General features: G+C 43.9%; 1 protein-coding gene across 9 annotated transcripts in view; it reads left to right on the top strand.

Annotated features, from left to right (window-relative positions):
- LOC144690709 (trinucleotide repeat-containing gene 6A protein-like) overlaps positions 1-24,608 on the top strand; it is a 248,042-nt gene that overhangs the window by 168,373 nt on the left and 55,061 nt on the right. For all 9 annotated transcript variants that reach the window (XM_078558471.1, XM_078558467.1, XM_078558472.1 and 6 more), the window contains one exon: positions 8,012-10,810. In XM_078558471.1, the coding sequence (XP_078414597.1) occupies positions 8,012-10,810 (2,799 nt within the window). The remainder of the gene's footprint in view (positions 1-8,011; positions 10,811-24,608) is intronic.

Below are 24,608 nucleotides of genomic sequence, written 5' to 3'. Positions count from 1 at the left end.
AGGCCGAAATTAGATCAGCCATGACTGTATTGAATGGCGGGGCAGGCTTGAGGGGCTGAATTGCCTATTCCTACTCCTAGTTCTTATGTTCTTATGTGGTGTAGGTGTTATGGAGGGAGTTCCAGAATTTTGCCACAGTGAAGGAACGGTGATATATTTCCAAATCAGGATGGTGAGTGGCTTGGAGGGGAACTTGCAGGTGGTGGTGTTCCCATGTGTCTGCTGCCCTTGTCCTTCTACGTGGTAGTGGTCATGGGTTTGGAAGATGCTGTCTAAAGGAGGCTTGGTGAGATCCTGCAGTCCATCTTCCAGATGGTGCACACTGCTGCCGCGGGAGGGAGCGAGTGTTTGTGGACAGGGTGCCAATCAAGCGAGTTGTTTTTTCCTGGATGGTGTTGGGCTCCTTGAATGTTGGAGCTGCGTTCAGGCAAATGGAGAGCATACCATCACACTTCTGACTTGTGGTCAAGTAGTTGGTGGGCAAGCTTTGGGGAGTTAGGAGGTGAGTTACTCGCTGTAGGATTCCGAGCCTCTGACCTGCTCTTGTAGCCACAGTAATTTATGTGGCTAGTTCAGTTGAGTTTCTGGTCAATGGTAACCCCCATTATGATAGTGGGGGATTCAGCAATGGTATGCTGAATTGAATGCCAAGGGGCAAAAATACTGTTCATACTTGTGTATTTTACCTGGGGCGAAAAGAGGTAGTAATCCTGCAATAGCTAATAGTGTCCCTAAAGTGGCAGCTTGTTCCTGGAGACAGAATTGAGCAATTTAAAAATTTTGAAAATAGTTTGTAAAATTTGACAGGTTCAATGTACAAATGTTTTTCAGTCAGAAGTTTATATTTACAAAAAATATGATTAGGTGCTTTAGATTTCAATATCCATTGAGATGGCTGAACCTTGGTGAATGGTTGAGTTATGTTGTAGCGCACATCCTGTGGTGAACAGGCACTAGTCTGCTGAAGAAACAGGAGCCCTGTACAGTTATCCTGCTATTAACCTTTATCCCACTGCATATTTCATACTTTGGTACACTGTGTAACCTTAACCCTGCTGAATAGACAGAAATTTATAGAAAACTTGGCAGTTTAAATTAAGTATTTTACAAAAATGATTAGAATATGTAACCCTTACAACAAAGGGCTAATGAAGCTCATATTAATGGTTCCCACCTTTCAAGTACTGTTTCCCCTCCTTCAAATCTGCCATAATCACCCCTCTCCTCAAAAAGTAGCCCTTGGCCCTTCTGCCCTTGCAAATTGTTTTCCCCATCTCCAACATCCCTTTCCTCTGAAGTCCTTAAACGTGTTGTTGGCTCCCAAATCCATGCCCACCTTTCCTGCAATTCCATCTTTGTATGTCAAGGAGCCCAACTGGGTTCCCACCCCCCTCCCCTGGCTCAGTGCTGAAATTACCCTAATCAAAATCTTTGATACAGTTGACCACGCCATCCTCCAACACCCCTTCTCCATCGTCCCGCTGTATGAAACTGCCCTTGCCTTATTCCATTCTTATCTATCGAATTGTAGCCAGAGAATCACCCGCAATGGATTCTCTTCTCACTTCAGCAACATTACCTCTAGCTCCCCCAAGAATGGACCCTTGGACACCTGTCTTATCTACTTGCTGCCTCTCGGCAACATTATCTAAAAATATATGTACACTGATGACAAAATGCTCCATCTCATCATGACCTCTTTTAACCTGTCCACACACTCTGCTTGTCTGACCTCCAATATTGGATGACTAGAAATTTCTTCCAACTTAATATTGTGAAGATTGAAGCCATTGTCTTTATTCCCTGTCACAAACTCCACTTCCTGATCACTGTTTCCATCCCTGACAACTGTCTAAAGCTGCACCAGACTGTTCACAGTCTTGATTGTGTGCTTGACCTTGATGAGTTTGGGACCACATAACTGCTCCATCACCAAGACTGCCTATATGCACCCCTGTAACATTGCCCAACTCTGACCCTGCTTCAGTTCATTTGTTGAAACTCTCATCTATGCCTTTGACTGTTCCAATGGTCCCATGACTGGCCTTCCATCTTCCACTGTACATAGACCTGTGCTTACCCAAGAATCTGCTGTCCATATCGTAACTTGCATCAAGTTTTGTTCATCTAACACCACAGTGTTTGCTGGCCTACATTGGCTCCTGGTCTAACAATGCCTCAGTTTTAAAACCTTCATTCTTGTTTTCAAATCCCTCCACAGCCTCGCCCCTTTCTATCTCTGTAAACACCTCCAGCCTGAAAAGCCATTGAGATCTCTGTGTATCCCAGATTTTAATCAGTCCACCCTTCATCGTCATGCTTTCAGCTGCCTGGGCCCTAATCTCTAGAATTCCTTTAGTGTACCTCTGTTCCTCTTCCTCTTTTAAGATGCTTCTTAAAACCTATTTCATTGACAAAACTTTTGGTTATCTGTCCTGATATCGCCTTCTGTGATTGGATGTCAACAAAAAGTTACTACACTCCTGTTGACAGCTTGGGATGTTTTACTATGTTAAAGGTGCTATATAAATACATATTATTGTTGAAACTGAATCGATGACGGCATTTAAGAAGGAATTGGGTCAGAGGTAAAATATAAAAATATTAAATGGGAATGAGCATGGACATAGGATTAAAGCTGAGAAAGCTTCTGCACAGTGGGCTAGTGGTCACTTTCTGTACCAAAATTTCTGTGAAAAGAGAAAATATTCACTCGTGAGCGCTGGATAGGTTTTCAAATAGAAACAGGCTGTCCAAGTTACTGGGTGACTTCAATTACTAGGCTAGTTGCTCTGAACACTTCGGTTTCTTTGGTTCACTTTTGCTAACTGTTTGAAATGATTGGCATTTATGTATTACTTAAAAAATATTCAGCATGTTGACCATATCTTGATGAGCTCCAATTGTGATTGTGTATTTTTAATGGTCTGTCACCAGACTACTAAATGGAAAGCAGCTAATAGAGTTTGTAATAAATTAAATATCAGTTTTACAGTGACTGAATATTTTTAGCAAGGCATTCATCGGATCTTGCATTACACTTGACTACAGCCTGTGTGATAGGAACACTACCCTAGCAACTCACAAGCAGCTTGCTTCACTTGAGCTCATGGCAGACAAACAGCTTCATTTGTCCTTGGTTTCTCCTTGGTAGCCAATTTCCACACTGCACTCAACCTAATGGCATGAAAACAATAAAAGTGCGAGGCGCTGTGGCTGGAATTTTCTGTTCTCTAATTATGCAAAATATTTCAACCAGCATGTTTTTTTTGTGATTTTTAAAACAAATTTTCAAACCTAAGATATAACATTAGATTGAGAAGGTGCATAGTCTCCACTTCGCCTGGAGCTCTAATGCTGGGGCCGTGTGTTCGCTGTGATTTCGTTTCTGGCTGCATTTTCCCCAGCAGCCATTTCTTGAATGTTTGTAGCAAAGCTTGCGCAGTGCTGCTCTGTTACTGTGGCTGTTGCTGTGCTTCTGTTGGCTGCATTTCAATATTGACTAGTGCACTGATGGCAGGGGTTTCAATCACCTCCCAGTAAAAAGGGATTTGCGTAATTATCACAGGGATGATGCTAGACTGCATGACATTACATGTGCCTTGTTAATCATTCAATTTTGCTGTTAAACTAAGATTTAGGTTATAAAATGTTGCTGCTTGGTAGTGCATGATTTTAGTTTTGCATGTGGTATGAGAGACTGCTCAGACTAACCTTGGCAGAGGGACAAAATCAGCTCCAGGGGAGGCTTTGGCAGCCATGTTGTAGAGCAATTTGAAGCTGTACAGTCCAGCTGAGGGAGAAATGAGCTTTAATTCAACGTTGCTGTCTGGAGGGAACAGGATCTAAGAGAGAAAGGTGTCTCTAGATTTGAATGTTTGCTTTAACCTCCTGTGGATGCCCATGTGTTAGCTAAGTTTATGGGGATATATTCTGATGATTTCTCTTTTGTGTATCTGCGAAACGGCAACAGCTGCATCATGTGTCCTGCTGAATGCAACCTATCGAAGGCATGTTTTCTTTAATATTATTCACATGCAATTTAATTGTCAGAATGGCTGCTCCGTTGATATTACTGGCAACACCATCTTGGTATGCGTGGCTGGACGTAGTGATATTAAAAGATCAGCTTATCATGTAGGCTGAAGTTAGAGGTTTTTTGCTAGTTAAACTTCATAAAATTAAATAGGCAAGTTAGAAAAGTTGACTTTGCGTTCTGTCACAGACTTTAATGACAAGTCTATACATTCTCCACCACCAGCTATCTGTTGGCAAGCATTCATCAATTAGGTGCTTAATCAAATACTTGGACAAGGATACAGCGTGAAATTGAGATTCTGCACACCTACACACAGTATGATGCACATGTTCAGTAATTTGTTTAATGACCAACAGATGGTTTTGATTAGTTTGTACTGGCTGGAGATGGTACCTTTGCCACCAGGGAGAGGGAAAAGCAACAAGTTCGAAATCAGGAATGTAAAACACTTGACTTGTTAGCAGTTGCTTGCATTGCATAAGGAAGGGATGAAATGAAAGATGATTATAATGTGCTTTCATGTACTAAGTAAAGGTCTCTTTCTACAAACTTAGTTCAGTTTTTCTGTTTTTTCCGTAAATTTGATCTTTGAGATGATTGAAAACTCATGCATATTTTTACTGCGCACGTTTTTGCTACCTTCTAAGAGCAATTTTATTACCTGTACTTTTCTTCCTATCTCTCCCAAAATTATTGACAATTGCTGTATCATAGTTCCATCTTAGCCAACACAATGTTAGCCTGGTCAGTGAACCATTTGAGCCCAGGGGTAGCAATTACAATGGAGCTGGTACCTGCCTGCACACATTCACTTTCTAATTCTGGTTACTGGACAGCAATTGGGAACTTATGCTCTGCTTTACTTTGCTTTCTCCTTCCCTGCCCCCCACTTAGCCTAAGAAAATTAAGATTAGCTTGATTGCCCTCCTCCAGCCTGGGTCATAATTTTTAAATTCATGCTTGGATGTGGGCATTGCTGGCCAGCCTTGAGCAGGTAGTGCTGAACTGCTGTCTTGGAGCTCCTGCAGTCTGTGGTACCTCTATAGTGCGGTTAGGTATGGAGTTCCAAAGAGATTGAGGGGCTTGCTGGGCCATATCAAAAGGTAGTTAAGAGTCAGCAATGTTGCTGTGGGTCTGAACATGGTGTCTCAAATCTAGCTATCCGAAAACCAGATATTTTTATAAGCTGCTATGCATGGATTTCAATTCTTAAATGAGTGAAATAGCTTACTGGCTTGTTCAGCTCGGGTGCTGCATTGGTGCAGTGGTGCACTGGATTTGTCTTTGGCTTACGTGCGCTGGCCTTTTCCCATACTCCGAGTGGCTTGGCCTGATCCACCCAACCCAGAAACTGGCAAGATCCGAAATACAGCCATAGCCAGACTAAGTAAGGAAAGCAGATTTCATTCCCTGAAGAAAATTGGTGAACCAGGTGGGCTTTTAGCAATAATCTGGTAGTTTCATGGTCATTGTTACCGATGCTAGCTTTCATTCCAGATTCATTTAATTAACTGAATTTTAAATTCCCCAGCTGCTATGGTGGGATTTGAACTTGGGTCCAGGTCATTGATCCAGACCTCTGGACTACGATTCCAGTAACATAAGCACTATGCTACTAAACCCTCTACTAATTTACTAGTCATAGAAATAAGTAACTTTTATTCTAAGACTAGTGCTGTTTATTTAAAATTGATGCAGCACCAAAACTTGATGCCGAATGAAGTTTACATCGGGACTCAGAGGTTAGTCATTTCATCTGTGAGACCTGTGTTTGAATCACACCTGGTTATAAAGCTGCAAGGTCTGTGTCTGACATACATCACGTTTACTGACATGATTAGCATAAAAGTATTCCTTTCTGATAGAGTTGTTGATAAAAGTACTTGAGCTTTACTGTAGCTTGTAATTTGTATATTGGTCACAGTTCATTACAGATGGTGTCTCAATTCTAGCTATCCAAAAATCAGACATTTTTATAAGCTGCTATGCAAGGATTTCTGTTCTTAAATGAGTGAAATAGCTTACTGGCTTGTTCAGCTAGGGTACTGCATTGGTGCGGTGGCACACTGGATTTATCTTTGGCTTACGTGCGCAGGCCTTTTTCCACACTCCGAGTGGTCCGAGCAACCCTTGAGCTGGCTTGGCCTGATCCGCCCAACCCAGAAACTGGCAAGATCTGGCATACGGCAAGGACTCTGTCTCGAGGTTGCTGGTTTTGTAGCACTGTACGTGCATTGGTCACTTCTTGCTTTTTGAAAAGGAAAGCCAAATCATTTCCTGATGGGACAATCATGTCCACTCTGGCTGTAAGGATCCTACTTGGGAGGTTGCAACTCAATTTAGTGGGAAGCGCGAGTCCATAACTCAAAAGTTGTCCATAAAACAGTATTAAATTGGCATTCTATAATTGGCCGGTGTCAGAATAGAAGTGTCCTGCAATTTGTATACTTGTCAAGTCTACGTTCATCAATCACGCTTAGTTACTGATGCAGAGCAATCTTTTGGGAAAAAAAGACTACCAACCGTTACTTGCAGACAGAAATTTACAAGCCATTATTGTTGTCCTCATTGTCCTCAATTATTTAAAAACTGTATTTTCCAACTGCAAATTTTCGCACAGCCGCATTAAAGGAACAGGCTGAGTTAGCAACTATGTGCTCCAGGCTCTGCAAGTAATATTGTGGGAAATCCATTAGTGTTTTTGCAAGATTATAAAATAAATGCAGATAAAGGAGATAAACTGAAAAACACAGAATCCCCCTTCCCCATCTCTCAATCTTGGACTAAGCTTTTCAAAGGCATTCAATCTCAAGGCCACCCTGTGTTTATCACTTTATATAGTGAAATTACATTGGTCCTAATTATCCTTCCACCAGAGTTAATCGATGCTTCTTGTCACAGGGTCATCATTCCTTGAAACTCTTTCGAGTTATCAACAGTCACAGATTGCAACTCTTTCGAGTACAATCACAGTTCTTGGTTTCCGGGAGTGGGACATGAACCCACAACCCTCTGATTCAAAGGCGAGGGTGTTATGAACTGAGCCACAGCTGACACCTCCATCATTCCTTGAAGTAGCACTCCAGATTTATCTTATTTGTCCCATTAAATGTCTAGTATAATTTCCCCATTCAAGATTATGTAGCCTAAATTTCTGCAGCCTTTGCTCATTACTTGTTGCTTTGAACCAGAGGTCAGCCTGGTGGATCTTCTCTGGACCAACTGCATGACTCGAGTATTTATTTCCCTTGATCAAAATTGGATAGTAATTGAGGTGCTGTGAGACTAGGGTACTTGTATAATTTTAGCATGATCTCTTCCAATGTGTGCTCAACTGATTTAGCAACTAGCAATATAATTCAGCATTTCATTTTCTATTTGAAAGTAAATATTTGTACGTTTGCTGCTGACATTCCCTTCCTAACGTTATGCGGATTAGAGACAGCAGGAGTAGGATTTATGTACAGAACTTCTCTGCAATTGCTATTTGACTTGAAGTTCTGCTCCGATGATTCTGTAAATTGGTTTGGGGTGCACATTCAGCCAACTGTTGATAAATATTGTTACAGAATTGGGTCGTTCAATAGAAAATATCTTAAGATCAGTTTTCTTCAGCAGAGCAAAAGGATTCTTTATCCTGCAGGTTGCATGTACTGTGGGTTCACTTTTTCAAGTGAAGTACAAGAATCTACGATGGCCTAGGCCCATGAAAGTGGTTCACTTTCCTTCCATTCTGAAAGTTGCAACAGTATTGGTCTGATAGTATATGTAGATATTTGTATGGTAAGGTGGCTGCACTTTGTGTGAGGCTTGCAAAAGTTCAAGCAGTGGAATTGAAATTGCTATTGGCACCTCTCCAGTGCCTAAATTGGTAAACAATGGACTTCATTAAGAATATGTGTATTTGATAGAGATCGCACTGTGTTGCTGAGAGGATAGAATGTAAACTTGAGATTCCTGTTTTTCTTACAGATATAAATCACAGTGGTTTGGGATCGCATTATGAAAATTCTCACTGGGGACCTGTCTCTACTAACGGTGACTCTTCTACAAATTGGGATAAAGTTATTGTAGACGGTTCCGACAAAGAAGCCTGGCCTTCAATCACTGGCAGTGACCCAGAGTTAGCTTCAGAATGTATGGACGTTGACTGTGCTTCAAGCTCTGGGTCAGAGAAGAACCTCAATATCATGGCTTCGGGGAACACAGTTGTTGATGGTGATGGCAACAGAACGGGCAATGGAAATGGTTCTTCAAGCCAGTTTGTGGTTGGAAATGTCAGCAATAATGTAGGAAATGGAAGTATTAACGGGCCTTGGGGAGGATCTCGAGGCCCTTTGTCAAGCACATGTCAGGGTTCAGCAGAAAACGTAGATGGCAAACCAGAAAGTGGCCATGGTAAACTGAATGCTTGGGGCAGCATAGGTTCCACATCAACTGGATCCTTGAATCCAAACGCCAACCTGGGTGGCTGGCCAGTTTTGGAAAATGATGGAAATACTGTGCAAGGACCTGTGCCAGGTGGCAATTCTGGCACCAATGTTCAACGTAGCACTGTAGGTCAAATGATGAATAATCAGAGTGTTAATATGGGACCGTCAGCTCATGGTTCGTGGGGAGGACTGCAGGAGAATTCTGATGTAGAAGTTAATGGTACAAGGAATGTTTCATTCAGTGGACAACCTCAAAACCTTAACACTGAAATGAATGGACCAAATAACACTACTAACCCATTGACCTCTAGCTTACCAAACTCTACTAGTTCGATGCAGACGAATGAACTGCCTAAACTTACAGGGCCTGGGGCCTGGGGTGTACCCTTAGGAATGAGCACAGTAAACCCATCTCAGCTTCAGGCCTGTTCAATTACAAATGGCACTTCTGTTTCTCAACTTGGCAATGGAGGAATTAGTGAGGGAATGAACAGTGGGTCACATGGTACGACTTGGGGTACATCCAGCACTAACTACTCTGGAGAAAAATGTCCAGGCTCGAGCAGTAATTTGGGGCAAACTAGTGGTGACACTGTGAATGCAACTCTAGCACAATCTGCTATTAATGGATCTGGGAGTACTGCTTACAAAAGTAATGGGGGAAGCAATAGAGGAGGAGTTGCTTGGGAATCTGGTGTGGTCAACTCCCACAATGTGGCTTGGGGGGCGGGGAGCAGTGCAGGCTCCGGAGGGACTAGAAGAGTCTGGGGAAACCCAGCACCAAATGCAAACACTGGCACTAATGTCTCAAATGGGGAATGGAACAAACTGCCTAACAATCAGCATTCCAATAATGGTCTAAATGGAAGTGGTAATAGGAAGGGAACAAATGGATGGAAAAGTCTAGATGATGCTCTTTGTGGTCAGAATCAGAATTCTAGTATGTGTCAGCCAAATGAACAGAACAATATGTGGGTTAAAACTCCATCAACTTCAGGTACAGCAGACAGTGAAGGGAGCACAGAGAGCACAGGGAGTCGCCATGATAGAATGAGTGTAGGAAGTGGTGATGGCAATAACAGACGTGGTGAAAAAAGGAAACCTGACCAACCGGGTATGGTCCAAAGTATTCTGAGTAGAACTGACTTGGACCCACGTGTCCTTTCCAATACAGGTTGGGGGCAGACTCCAATCAAACAAAACACTGCCTGGGATATTGAACCTTCAGCAAAGAGTGAGAGAAAAACTGACAATGGAACAGAGGCCTGGGGAGGTTGTGTGTCTCAAACTTCAAACTCAGGGGGGTGGGGGGATGGGCCTGGCCCTATCAGTAATGATACCTCATCAGTATCTGGGTGGGGGGATCCAAAGCCTGCTACAGTCTCTTGCAACACAGGATGGGGAGACACCAAAGGCTCAAGCAGCCAAGGGGGATGGGAGGATAATTCTGCTGCTACAGGATTGGTTAAGAGCAATCAAACATGGGGAGGGAATAAAGAAGAAAAGTCAGCTGCGTGGAATGATGCACAAAAGGTCAAACAGGGATGGGTTGATGGGCAGAAATCAAACCAAGGTTGGGGAATTTCTGGAGCTGATGGATGGGGAGAGAATTCAAGGAGTGGCCAGTGGGGAGAATCACAGAAGACGAGCTCAGGCAGTTGGGATAATGACAGTGATAGATCTGTGTCTGGTTGGAATGAACCTGGGAGACCAGGCACAGGCCGAGGCACATGGGCAAATAGTAACAATTCAAACCCCAATAGTACTACAGGTTGGGGGGAGGCCACCAAACCTGCTCAGTCCCAGGGCTGGGGGGAGCCCATCAAGCCTATTCAGCCCCAGGGCTGGGGGGAGCCTGGCAAGGCTGCTCAGTCCCAGGGCTGGGGGGAGCCCGCAAAGACTGCTCAGTCCCAGGGCTGGGGGGAGCCTACCAAGTCAAGTAACTCCACAGACTGGAATAAGCCACACGACAGTAATGGTTCTTGGGGAGCTGCACCTCCTGCAAATAAGTCTTCTGGCTCTGGCTGGCTCAATGGCCCGATGCCAACTCCATCAAAAGAGGAGGAACCTACAGGCTGGGAGGAACCTTCTCCAGAGTCAATTCGCCGCAAAATGGAAATAGACGATGGCACCGCTGCGTGGGGGGACCCGAGCAAGTACAATTACAAGGGCGTGAATATGTGGAACAAAAATTCGCAGAGCGGTGGCAACAGTTCAGAGCAGCCAGCACAGGTCCAGCCTCCTCCAACGTCACAACAGACCACACTACACCAACAGCAGCTTCCACAGCAGATGCCACCGCCAAGTGCCATGCAAAACAAGGAGAACAGTGGCTCTGGTGAGTTTAAAATTGATTTGCAGCTTCAGAATTGAGAGAAACAAAAGGATGAAATTTGAGGTTCTGGTGTTTATTTTTGTACAGTATATTTGGAAATTTCAGTTAGAAATTGCCCTGTATTTATTTGCAGTACCCTCTGCCTGTGTGTCTATAGTAAGTCCTCACTTTAAGTCACCTTGCTTAACACCGTCATCTCATGTTAGTGTCGTTTATGCTTCAAGGCCCATGTTCCAATTTGTGTCACCATTCTTGGTTTTACATCGTCTGCACAACACCACCCCCCACCCTGGCCACCTGCACTGAACTCTGGGCAAGCTACTACCACAGTCACCAGAGGCTACGGGGAGAGCATGAAGCCTGAGATCTGGGAGCGCAGGGCAGGGACCGGAAGCTGCCCCCTCTCCCGCACAGGCACTGCCCACAAAGACTGTCAGAAAGGGGTGTAGGCAACATCAAGGTCGAGACAATGTGGCAAAGAAATGCAAGCAAAAAAGTTGAGGTGCATTTCGGGAGTGCTGTGGGTGTGGTACAGAAGCTGTGCTACTTGGGGCTTGTTTGGGTGATTTAGTGTTATCTAATTTGAATTTATTCAATGATTCCTTTAATTTGCAAGTTATCCCAGCTGGGAATGCACAGTGCTGCACATGTACAGTATTTCAACTTGAGCTTTGGCTTTTCTGGGCAAAAAATGTCTGAACGAACCCAACTCTAGTTTTAACATTGATTCCTATGAGCACACATGATTCATTTAAAGTTATTTAACTTAAAAGTCACGATTTTCAGGAATGCAACCACAACTGTAAGTGAGAACTTAACTGCATTTTGTAGACATATTAATTTATTAACTCGGCATGAACCATGGGTGTATGCAAATCAAAAGTGTTCAGAGGTGCCGGGTATGCATTTGTAACCAGGATTGATTCTTTCTGCCTGGTTACTTCGTATGAAGTCTTCGTACTTCATCAAGACCCGTAAGCCACAATAAATTTCTAGGTAGAAATTTCTACCTTAAAGAAGAATTGTGTTTATTTTGGGAATTTGTAGCTGGACATTTTAGTAATTGGGATATTCATGTGTCTCAAATTTAGGAGCAAAGTTTAATTTTCATTGCATACTGTGTCTCTAGTTTGTGAGCAAGTAATATGTATAAAGATGCCTAGATGAGGTGGATAGGGGAATTTGTTACTGCTAAATTCAATGGGTTTATTCACCCAAGCAAGATGTCCAATTCACCAAATACTTCTGTATTGCCTTTTCCTACCATTCCTGTCCAAGGAAAGTGACGTCAATGTATGTTTCGAGGTCCACATCAGAACCAACAACATAGGTAGAACAAAAGAATGATGTTCTGCTGAGAGAGCTTCAAGCGTTAGGGTCCAAATTAAAATGCAGAATATCAAAGGTAATAATCCTAGCATTGTCAACTGAGCCACATGCCAATTGACATAGGGTCAAGCAGATTAGAGAATTAAGCGCGTGGCTCAGAGTGGTTTGGGAAGAATGAGTTTTGACTCATGGGCTACTGACACCAGTTCTGGGGAAAGAGAGAGCTGTTCCATTGGGATGGGTTCACCTTAAACCGGGCTGCGATCAGTGTCCTGAATGATATAACTAGGGCCGTGGATAGGGCTTAAAACTAAAAGCAGAAGTGGTAAAATGAAGGAAGATTTAGAAATCTAAAGACGTAAGTTGATTACCACGTACTGCTGCCCCCTCAGCTGATGAATCAGTACTCCTCCATATTGAACACTCTTTGGAGGAAACAGTGAGGGTGGCAAGGGCGCAGAATATATGCTGGGCGGCCAACTTTAATGTTCATCACCAAGAGAGCTCAGTAGCACCACTACTGACTGAGCTGGTCAAGTCGTAAATGACATAGCTGTTGACTGGGTCTGCAGCAGGTGGTGGGGGAACCAACGATGGAAAAACAAACTTGACCTCATCCTCACCAACCTGCCTGCATAGATACATCTATCCATGACAGTATCAGTAGGAGTGACCACCGCACAGTCCTTGTGGAGACGAAGTCCCATCTTCATCATTGAGGATACCCTCTATTTTATTGTGTGGCACTTCCACCATGCTAATGGGGCACTTTTTGAACCAATCTAGCGGTTCAAGACTGGGCAACCATGAGGCGCTGTGGGCCATCAACAGAATTGTACTCAACCATAATCTGTAACCTTACGGCCTGGCATATCCCCCAATATACAATTGCTGCCAAGCCAGTAAGTCAACCCTGGTTCAATGAAGATTGCAGGAGAGCATGCCGGGAGCAGCACCAGGCAAACCTAAAAATGAGGTGTCAACCTGGTGAGGCTACAACACAGGACTACTTGCATGTTAAACAGCAACTGATAGAGCTAAACAATTCCAGAACCAACATATCAGATCTAAGCTCTGCAGCCCTGCCATATTCAGTCGTGAATGGTGGTGGACAATTATTCAACTCACTGGAGGAGGAGGCTCCACAAATAACCCATCCTCAATGATGGGGAAGCCCAGCACATCTGTGCGAAAGAAAAGGCTGAAGCATTCGCAACGATCTTTAGCCGGAAGTGCCAAGTGGTTGATCCATCTCGGCCTCCAGAAGTCCCGAACACCTCAGATGCCTGCCTTCAGCCAATTCGATTCACTCCACGTGATATCAAGAAACGGCTGAAGGCACTGGATACTGCAAAGGCTATGAGCCCTGACAACATTCTGTTGAAGACTTGTGCTCCAGAACTTGCTGCACCCCTAGCCAAGCTGTTCCAGTGCCGCTACACAGTGACATCTACCTGGCAATGTGGAAAATTTCCCAGGTATGTCCTGTCCACAAAAAGCAGGTCAAATCTAACCTGGCCAATTACTGCCCCATCAGTCTACTCTCCATCATTAGTAAAGTGTTGGAAGGGATCATCAACAGTGTTATCCAGTGGCACTTGCTTAACAATAACCTCCTCACTGATGCTCAGTTTGGGTTCCGCCAGGGCCACTCAGCTCCTGACATATTACAACCTTAGTTTAAACATGGACAAAAAAGCTGAACTCCAGAGGTGAGAGTGACTGTCCTTGACATCAAGGCAGCATTTGACCGAGTATGGAATCAAAGCGCCCTAGCTAAAGTGGAGTCAATAGGAATCAGGTGTAAACTTTCTGCCAGTTGGAGTCATACCTAGCACAAAGGAAGGTGGTTGTGGTTGTTGGTTGTCAATCATCTCAGTTCCAGGATATCACTGCAGGAGTTCCTCAGGTTAGTGCCCTATGCCCAACCATCTTCAACTGCTTCATCCATGGGCTTCCTTCCATCATAAGGTCAAAAGTGGGGATGTTCACTGCACAATGTTCACCATCTGCGCCTGAAGCAGTCCGTGTCCAAATGCAGCAAGACCTGGACAATATCCAGGCTTGGGCTGGTAAGTAACAATTTGTCCCAGACAATGACTATCTCCAACAAGTGAGAATCTAACCACTGCCCCATGACATTCAATGGCATTACTTTTGCTGAATCCCCCACTATCAGCATCCTGCGGGGGGGGTTACCATTGATCAGAAACTGAACTAGACTGGTCATATAAATACTGTGGCTATAAGAGCATGTCAGAGGCTAGGAATCCTATGGTGAGTAATTCACCTCCTGACTGCCCAAAGTCCATCCACCATCTACAAGGCACAAGTCAGGAGTGTGATGGAATACTCTCCACTTGCCTAGATGAGTGCAGCTCCAACAACACTCAAGCTGGACACCATCCAGGACAAAGCAGCCCATTTGATTGGCATCCCATCCAGAAACATTCATTCCGTCCACCACTGATACACAGTGGCAGCAGTGTGTGCCATCTACAAGATGCACTGCAGGATCTCACCAAGCCTCCTTTAGACAGCATCTTCCAAACCCACGACCGCTACCATGTAGAAGGGCAAGGGCAGCAGACACATGGAACACCACCACCTGCAAGTTCCCCTCCAAGCCACTCACAATCCTGACTTAGAAATATATCACCATTCCTTCACTGTCGCTGGGTCAAAATCCTGGAACTCGCACTCTAACAGCACTGGGTATACCTACATCACAAGGACTGCAGTGATGCAAGAAGGCAGCTCACCACCACCACCTCGAGGGCAACTAGAGATGGACCTTGCCAGTGACGCCCACATCCTATGAATGAGTAGAATTAAAAATGCAACCGAGAAGTGGAAAGACGAGCACACGACAGGGACAGACTGAAGTTTAATGTTAATCGTGCTTCAGCGAATAAGATCTTCTACTGCTATTTCGTAGGTTATGTTCCCTGTACACTCTTGGTATTGGGTATCAGTGACCCTGGGCTGCACTCTGGTTTCAGTAGAAGCATATGGAATTGACTCAATACATTTACTGTTCTGAGCCTGTTTCCTTAGTCCGGTCCATTTTTGAGAGTCTACGATGCAGTGGATACCTCGAGTGTTGTTTATACTGCTGATAGCAGATGACCGTGCATTAGCATTAAGTGTCATTGAATGCTCTGGATATCTTGGGAGCCATGAAAATATATTTGTACACTATTTTGTTTACTTAAGCAGGAATCACTCTTGACTCAGACACAAACTGCCTGCCATCTCTCTGTTGCCTGTTCTCCATTAAGGTTTAAGACTGCTGGTGGGATGGCTTGTTAACCTTGCTATACAATCTTGCCTATGCAACTTGATTTTCCTTGTGTCCATTTGAAGTGTGGATTTCACTTTCTCTCTCTCTCTCTCTCTCTCCCACCCCCAACTTACTTATGACCTTGTCTCTTTATTCTTCTTTTGACCCTCACTCTCGTGACAATTCTTTCTTCATTTCTCCCCTCTCAAGTACTCTGTCTTCCCTATCACAACCCTTCAGCACGCCCCAACCTTTCTTGTTTCCAAATCTCTCCATTACCTCACACCTCTCTATACGCTCCTCCAGCCCTACAACTCTCTTAGGACTTTATGCTGCCCCCATTCTACCCTCCAGATTTGGATTTTAATTGCCCTTCCATTATTGGCAGTGCCTCCGGCTGCCTGGACTGTAATCTCTGGAATCCCTTTGCTAACCCTTGCTATCTCTCCACTTCTCCGCTTCTCTCTCCTCCTCTAAAGCCCACCTCTTTTAGCAAGCTTTTTGCCATCTTTCATATCCCCTTTGTGATTCGGTGTCAAATTTTATAATGCTTCTGTAAAGCGTCTTGGAGCTTCTTGCTATGTCAAAGATGCTATGTAATTGTAAGTTGTCTGATTCTGGTTAACCATAGGTTAAGAGGCAGGTACATGGTGTAATGTAGCCGTTGGTAACGGGATCAGTTTCAGGCAATGGACAGGTGGTGATAGATTTCTAGTTAACGTGTCGTGGTAATGTAGTATGACAGAGGCTGGTGGTTGTAGTTAGGTCCTAATCATAGGCAGTACCAGTCGAACAGTTGCACGTAAGATTTGTGCCAACTGTTCTCTCAGGTTCTGGTGATGACTCGACATTGTGGATATGGAGAGGCTAAATCTCGGGTTTACCTCTAAGATAATGCTGAAAATGGTCCTTATCAAAGCTCTGAATGCATAGCCTATTGATTACTTATTCAAACTTGGTTGGGAATTACCTACGGTCTTTTTGACTGGCAGAGAAAGTTGTGCTCTTACCCTGCAATATTGTTTGAGGTGTTACTACTCTGTTACCAATGAGGGAGAATAGTGTAGTTGTGTTGCTATGTGCTACAGTAACTTGAATCTAACATGAAATTAGATTTAATCTCTTGTGTTATTGGTGGATATTAGTGTCAACCAGAACAACAATTTGTATTTATATAGCACCTTTAATGTAGTGAAGCATCCCAAGGTGCTCCTCCGAGTCATCATAAAACAAAATATCATATGATGAGAGTTTCAGCAGTAGAAGTACTGAGGCAGCAGCAGAGTTGGATGATATGGAGATGGAAATAGCTGGGCTTTGTGGCAGCACATTTATGTGGCTGAAAGCTTATCTCAGGGTCAAATATGACCCTGAGGTTGCAAACAGTATGATTCAGCCTCAGACAGTTGCCATGGAGAAGGATGGAGTCAGTGGCGAGGGAATGGAATTTGTAGTGGGAATAGAAGATAATGCCTTCAGTTTTCTTAATATTTAATTGGAAGAAATTTCTGCTGATCCAGTAATAGATGTCAGATGAGCAGCATCATTAGCGTGATTGGCGCATCTTCTCACAAGTGGCAAAGTCAGTGCACTTGTGCTATTAACAGACCACCAGGTGTCTTTATTTTTAATTTATTCTTTCATGGCATGTGGGCATTGCTGGCTAGGCCAGCATTTGTTGTCTATCCCTATTTGCCTTTGAGAAAGTGATGGTGAGCTGCTACCTTGAACTGCTGCAGTCCATGTGGTGTAGGTACATCCACAGTGCTGTTAGGGAGGGAGTTCAAGGGTTTTGACCCAGTCACAGTGAAGGAACGGTGATATAGTTCCAAGTCAGGAAGGTGTGTGGCTTGGAGGGGAACTTGAAGGTGGTGGTGTTCCCATGCAACTGATAGAGTCCAGCATAACTCACTGTTTGTCCTTTTGTGTGACTGCTTTTCACTCTTTGAGCCTGGATTTTTAAACTGGAAATATTTGAGGATTAAGTATCGCAGGTAATGCTGTTGGCATGGTGTCAGATTGATCAAGTAAGCATTATTCATCACACCCAATGAGGCTGAGAAGAGCTGGGTAGAACATTAATTCATAAGATTTCAGGGTTGTGTATAGTATAGGTCACCATAAATACTGCTGTATAGAGCAACCACATGGTCTCCCAAAATGGTTGTTATTCTTGCCATCTTTAACAAGTGTCTTCATGTGAAGTATGGAACTTGAATTCTCTAGTATGTTGATCTTCTGGAACTCTAACAGGCATCTGTGCTTAAAAGAGACCATTAGGCATGTCCCCTGCCTTCAGCTTTAAACTCCAGGGTTCCATAGGATTTTTGGTACAGGGGCCCATTAGCCCATGCTGGTACAGGCTAACCCATCCAAGCTTCTTCACACGTTGCTGGGCACTATATTCCCCACCCCCCCACACACACACACACACCGCCCCCGCTCCCCCCCTCCCCCGCACTAATTTTCCTTTATCTGATTCTTTCTTAAATGGCACCGTCAACTTCATCAGCCGCTTGTGATAAAGCATTCCATATTCTAATAACTATATTTAAATACCCTTCTAACCTGTTCCTTTATGCTCCATTGTTAGTTGAGTATTTGCCTCCTTGTTACTGATGCACTGGCAGAAATAACACTATTCTTAAACTCCGTATTGGATCCTTTTATCGCCACAACAATTTCTATTTATATAGAATCCTTAATGTAATGAAACGTTCCAAGGCGCTTCAGAGAAGGCCTATAAGTAGAATTTGAACACCAAGCTATATAAGTTAAGGTTAGCGCTGTTATGGGTAGGTGAGAAGGGGTGAACTGGGGAGAAATTTTGGTGTGTGGAAGGACAAGGACAGCTGAGATTTTGATAACCTCAAGTTTACAAAGGGAAGAATGTGCGAGGCCAGCCAGAGTTTGTTGGAATGATGAAGACTAGAGGTGGTAAAGGCATGGATAAGGGTTTCAGCAGCAAATGAGCTGAGGCAGGGCCAGAATCGGGCGAGGTCATGGAGGTGGGAATAGGCAGGCCTTAATGATTTTTTTATTATCCATAGGATGTGAGTGTTGCTAGCAAGACCAGAATTCCCGGATCATCCTTAATTCCTTTTGGGAAGGTGGTGATGTGCTGCCTTTTTGAACTGCTGCAGGCAGTGTGGTGTAGGTGCACCCACAGTACTGTTATGAAGAGAGTTCCAGGATTTTGATTCAGCAACAGTGAAGAGTTGGCGATATCGTTCCAGGTCAGGATGGTGTGTGGCTTGGAGAGGAACTTGCAGGTGCTGGTGTTCCCAAGCACCTGCTGCTCTTGTTCTCCTAGGTGGCAGAGGTTGCAGGTTTGGAAAGCGCTGTCGAAGGAGGCTTGGCAAGTTGCCGCAGTGCACCTTTTAAATGATGCACACTGCTGTCACTATGTGGCAATGGTGGAGGCAGTAAATGTTTAAGGTTACGTGGATGGGGTGTCAATCAAGTGGGCCGCTTTGTCCTGGATGTTGTCGAGCTTCTTTAGTGTTGTTGGATGCATTCATCCAGTTAAGTGGAGAGTATTCTATTACACTCCTGACTGTGCCTTGGAGATGGTGGACTGGCTTTGAGGAGTCAGGAAATGAGTTTCTCACTGCAGAATTCCCAGCCTCTGACCTCGTGTTTTTTAAAATTCATTCATGGAATGTGGGTATCACTGGCTAGGTTAACATTTATTGCCCATCCCTAATTGCCTCTGAGAAGGTGGTGGTGAGCTGCTTTCTCGAACTGCTGCAGTCCATGTGCTTTTTATGGGTAGTTTCCAACTTTGACAGGAGATGCCTGTGTTGTAGCTGTACTGGAACTGCTTGGCTAGGGGCACTACTGGTTCTGGAGCACAAGTCTTCAGCACTACATCAGGACATTGTCAGAGCCCATAGTTATTGCGAGATCCACACCCTTCAGCTGCTCTTGATATCACGTGGAGTGAATCGAATTGGCTGAAGACTGGCATCGGTGATGCTGTGGACCTCAGGAGACCGAGATGGATTGCCCACTTGATACTTCTGGCTTAAGGTGGTAGCAAATAGTTCAGCCTTGTGGTTTGCACAAATTCTCATCGTTGAGAATGAGAATTTTTGTGGAACCTCCTGCTCGGGTTAGTTGTTTAATTGTCCTTCACCATTCACTGGGTGTGGCTGGACTGCAGAGCTTTGATCTGATCCATTGGTGGTGGGATCATTTAGCAAGCTGCTTCTGCTGTTTAGCATACATGTAGCCTTGTGTTGTAGCTTCCCCAGGTGGACACCTCATTTTTAGATATCTCTGATACGACTGCTAGCATCTTCTCCTGCACTCCTCATTGAACTAGCAAAGGTTCCCTGGCTTGATAATAATGGTAGAGTGAGAGATACGGCAGGCCATGAGTTATAGATTGTAGTCAAATACAATTCTGCTGCTGCTGATGGCCCATAGTGCCTAATGAATACCCAGTTTTGAACTGCTGGATCTGTTCTGAATCTATCCCACATGGCATGGTTGTAGTGCCAAACCACATAATGGAGAGTATGCTCGATGTGAACGCGGGACTGCACCTCCACAAGGACTTAGAGATGGCATGGATTTGTGGTCAGAAGCTCATCATAGGTTCACGTGTGACACCAATATTGCAAACCGTCTCATTCAAGTAATTTAGATGAGTAAGAGGTGACTTTATTGAAACATATAAGATTCTGAGGGGTCTTGACAGGGTCGCTGTGGAGGGGATGTTCCCTATCGTGGGAGAATCTAATTTAAAAATAAGGGGACACCCATTTAAGACCAAGATGAGAAATTATTTCTGAGGGTCGTGGGTCTTTGGAACTCTCTTTCTCAAAAGGTGGTGAAAGCAGAATTCTTGAATATTTTTAAGGCAGAGATAGATTCTTGATAAGCAAGGGGATGAAAGCTTATCGGGGGTAGGTAGGAATGTGGAATTAAGGTTGAAATCAGATCAGCCATGATCTTATTGAATGGCGGAGCAGAGGCTCAAGGGGCTGAGTGGCTGCCTCCTGCTCCAAATTTGTATGTTAAACCTCAGACAGTTGCCAAGAGGAGGGATGGAGCTGATTGCTAGGGAATGGAATTCATAGTGGGAGTTGCCCAAGACGATGGCTTTGGCCTTTCCAATATTTAAATGGAGAAAACTGTTGCTCATTCAGCACTCCTGACAAACAGCCTGATAAATTAACGACAGTGAGGAGTTGAGAACAGTGATGGTGAGATATATCTGCATACATGTGAAAACTAGCTTGGCCAACATTCATACAAAGACAGCATGAGGATGAAAAATAGGGGGCCAAGGATAGACCTTTGGGGAACACCGGAGGTAATGGTGTGGGAGAAGCAAGAGAAGCCATTGGAGGTGGTACTCAGTAACGCTAGTGAACAGTCTGCTTTTCCGCATCTCTCAACTATTTTTTGATTCCTCTCCTATTTTGCGCATTGAGCGGCATACGTTTTATTAATTCTGTCTGTTAGAATATGATGGCCAAATAAGTGGTCAGTTAGGTGCTGCGATTCAAACCAAACCGCTAGCTTCTACCTCTGCAACACTATCCACAGTTGAGCTATTTTCTGACTGAACTTCCCCAGTGCTCTCAATCTCCATTGTGCTGTCCTCACCAGTATCCTGAAAACCATCCTATGTAAATTCCAACTTAACCAAAACCCTGTTGCTTGCACAAAATCTTGTTTGTCATCACCTGTTCTCACCAGCTTCCAACTCCATTCTACAATGCATTGAATTCACCCTTCATTTACAAACCCCTCTAAGACTTTGTTTCATTTTATCTCTGCAGTCTCCTCCAGCCATAAGTATTAGGATATGCCTTAGTCTTTTGGCCCCACTCCCTAATTTCCTTCCGCTTTTTGTGTGAAGTTCTAAACCCCTCCATCTTTAGTGTACCTTTGCTTCTAGAATCATTCAGCACAACAAAGCTATTCGGCCCATCATGTCTGTGCCGGCTCTATGAAAGAGCTATGCAATTAGTTCCACTCATCTCTTTGCCTAGAGCCCGACAGATTTCCCCTTTTCAAGGATATATCTATATCTAATTTCCTTTTATTATTTTTGAATCCGCTTCCATCATCCTGTCAGAGGCATTCTGAATCACACCAGCTCCATCGTTTATATAAATAAAAATTCCCATAGCACCCCTCCGCTCCTGCCAGATTTTGTTTCTGCAAATTACCTTTAATTCTGTCTCCTCTGGTTATCAATCCCCACCTCCCCCACCCCATTTGCTGAAAACATTTTCTCCTTATCCACTCATCAAAACTCTCAATTTTGAACGAATATCAAATCTCCCCTTAGCCTTTTCTGCTCTAAGGAGAAAATTAAGGCTTTTCTAGCCCTGGAATTTTCTAAATCCTCATAAAATAAACTCTAATCAACTCCTTTACTCTCTACCTGTTCCCTGCTTTTCAATGAAGTGCCATGGGAACATTTACTCCATTGAAGGTGCTACGTTAATGCAATTATTTGTATTTGGAATCCAAAGGCATAGATTCTTTTCATTTTTTAAAGAAGAACAATCCTTTTATTCCCCATTTTTTCATTACATTAAATTGATATTCTCTACAATTGCAGTGCCCAGAGGATTGGGCTCCTAACTGAGGAAATTAGTCTATGTCTCAATCCTGACTGGCTTTCAGATGATCTTGTTCGTGATATAAAAAGATATAATGCACTCTGCATTTAAATTGCAGGTTCAATTGTCAACACCACCTCTTCCCACTGACTCTAGTTACTCTGTAAAAGTGATCCACTACAGTTTGCTCTCTGCAGTAGTGCATGCCTAAAGCTCATACACAGATGTGCAGCCCATCACTAGACCTTGATTATCAGTATGGTTCCCTACCCGTGGCCTTCGTTCCTTTGACGGGTCAAATCAGATACCACAACTTTGTCTTTCTCACAAGGGTTTTTAATCTCCACCTTTGAAGATCCCTTCTTGGAATTCTCTGCAAAAATCATTACTGCTCCCAAAGTGACCCCCACGGTCTATTAACTGCAGTTCGCTCTTTAACTGGAACCTCTGCCTGTGTCCTTGTCTTGCCTGTGATGCTTCTTGGCTGCCTCCCCTGAAGCTAGCTGACTGACTGAAATTGACTGACCCTTAGAACTGCCCTTCACTGACCCTTGAATTGATCTGGGGAACCAATCAACTCACTTACAACAGGTCCCACTCTTGTTACAAGGCAGGAGCCACTGTAACAGCATTAGAACATGCTGTAGCTTAAATGTTGCAGTCACCAGAGGGACCCACAGAGCAATGGATTTCCTAACACTCCCAGTTTGCTACATCTCTACACATTTTGATGGATGATCATTCAGTCATCACACACCTGCTCTGTGGAACTGTTCCAAGTCATATTGCCCCATCACTTAACTCTTACCCACATTTTGCCTCACTTCCAGTTCTGTGTCCACCTTTTGATCTTGTTAGGTTCTCTGAGTTGCATCCTTTACATGAAGTGCTAAATCCATATTGAACTCATCCATTAATAACCCCTTGGATGCTTCCTTTTCTGGTGGTGCTTCAGACAATGTTGGATGTCTCTGGGATCAATGCATCCAGCTGGTGGTGTACCCAGAGCTGTTGGTATTCAAGAACTGAATACTGGCCTGCCTAAAACTAATTGTTGTGACTAAGATCATAAATATGAGCAGGAGTAGGCCATTCAGCTCCTTCAAGTCTGCTCTGTCATTTAGTAAGATCTTGGCTGATCTAATTGTGGCCTTTACACTACTTTTCTGATTGCCTGCAATAACCCTTGACTCCCTTAATGATCAAAAAGCTGTGTAACTCAGCCTTGAATATATTCAATGACCCAGCCTCCACTCCTTCTGGAGAAGAATATTCCAAAGGTTAACAACCACCTAAGAGAGAAAATGTCTTGCTTCAGTCTTAAATGGGAGATCCCTTAAGTTTAAACTGTCCCCAGTTCTAGATTCCCCCATGAGGGAAAACCCTCTCCCAGCACCAGCAGCTACCCTGTCTCCACCATTCCCCACCCCCCCCCCACAACCAAAAGAATCTTATGTTTCAATAAGATCACCTCTGATTCTTCTAAACTCCATTGAATATAGGCCTAACCTACCCAACCTTTCACCCTTCAGCATCTTCATCCCAGGAATCAACCTAGTGAGCCTTCTCTGAGCTACTTTCAATACAAGTGTGACCCTCATTAAATAAGGAGACCAAAACTGTACACCATACTCTAGGTGTGGTCTCACCAATGCCCTGTACAATTCCCTAGATTAATACTCCATTCCTCTTGCAATAAAAGGCACCATTCCTTTGGAACTTTGGATAGATTCTTGATGAGCAAGGGGGTGAAAGGTTATCGGGGGTAGGCAGAAATCTGGAGGTGAGGTTGCAGTCAGATCAGCCATGACATTCAATGGCAGAGCAGGCTCGAATTGCCAAGTAGTCTACTCCTTCTAGTTCATATGTTCATATCCTATTTGCCTTCTAAATTACTTTCTGTACTTCACAGAATCAGAGTTGTTACAGCACAGGAGGAGGCCATATGGTCCGTTGTGTCTGCGCCGGTTCTCTGAGCAATTCACCTGGTGCCATTCCGCTGCTTTTCCCCGTAACCCTGCACGTTCTTCCTTTTCAGATAATCCAATTCCCTTTTGAATGCCTCGATTAAGCTTGCCTTCACTACACGCCCTGTCCAGACCCCTCATGATTTTGAATACCTCTATCAAATCTCCTCTCAACCTTCTCTTAATAAAATCGGTCCCAACAGTAAGGGGTGAGTGAGGAGACGGGCAACTACGCTGGAGTGAGACAGAGACTAAGTAAATAGCGAATTAAGCTCACGGGGGAAAGTGGTTTGGTATACATAGGAAATATTCTGAGTCAGGAACAGGAGCAGCTGAGCAGAAACAGACCTGGGTGTAAACCTCAGCTTCAGAGCTGATTATAAAGAAAATGTACAGTGACGTCACAGAAAAATCATAACTTCATTTGGTGGTAAGAATCTGCTGTTAGGGAATGTCTTTAAATAGGTCTAACTTAGAAAAGTATATTTTTTTTAAAGAATTAGCTACTTGGATTTGAGTAAGAAATGCTAGGAATAAGAACATAAGAACTAGGAGCAGGAGTAGGCAATTCAGCCCCGCCATTCAATACAGTCATGGCTGATCTAATTTCGGCCTCAACTCCAATTTCCCGCCCT

The sequence above is a fragment of the Cetorhinus maximus genome, chromosome 15, assembly GCF_964194155.1.
Source record: "Cetorhinus maximus chromosome 15, sCetMax3.hap1.1, whole genome shotgun sequence".
In the NCBI taxonomy this organism is placed as follows: domain Eukaryota; kingdom Metazoa; phylum Chordata; class Chondrichthyes; order Lamniformes; family Cetorhinidae; genus Cetorhinus; species Cetorhinus maximus.
This window is presented reverse-complemented; position numbering and strand designations above follow the sequence as displayed.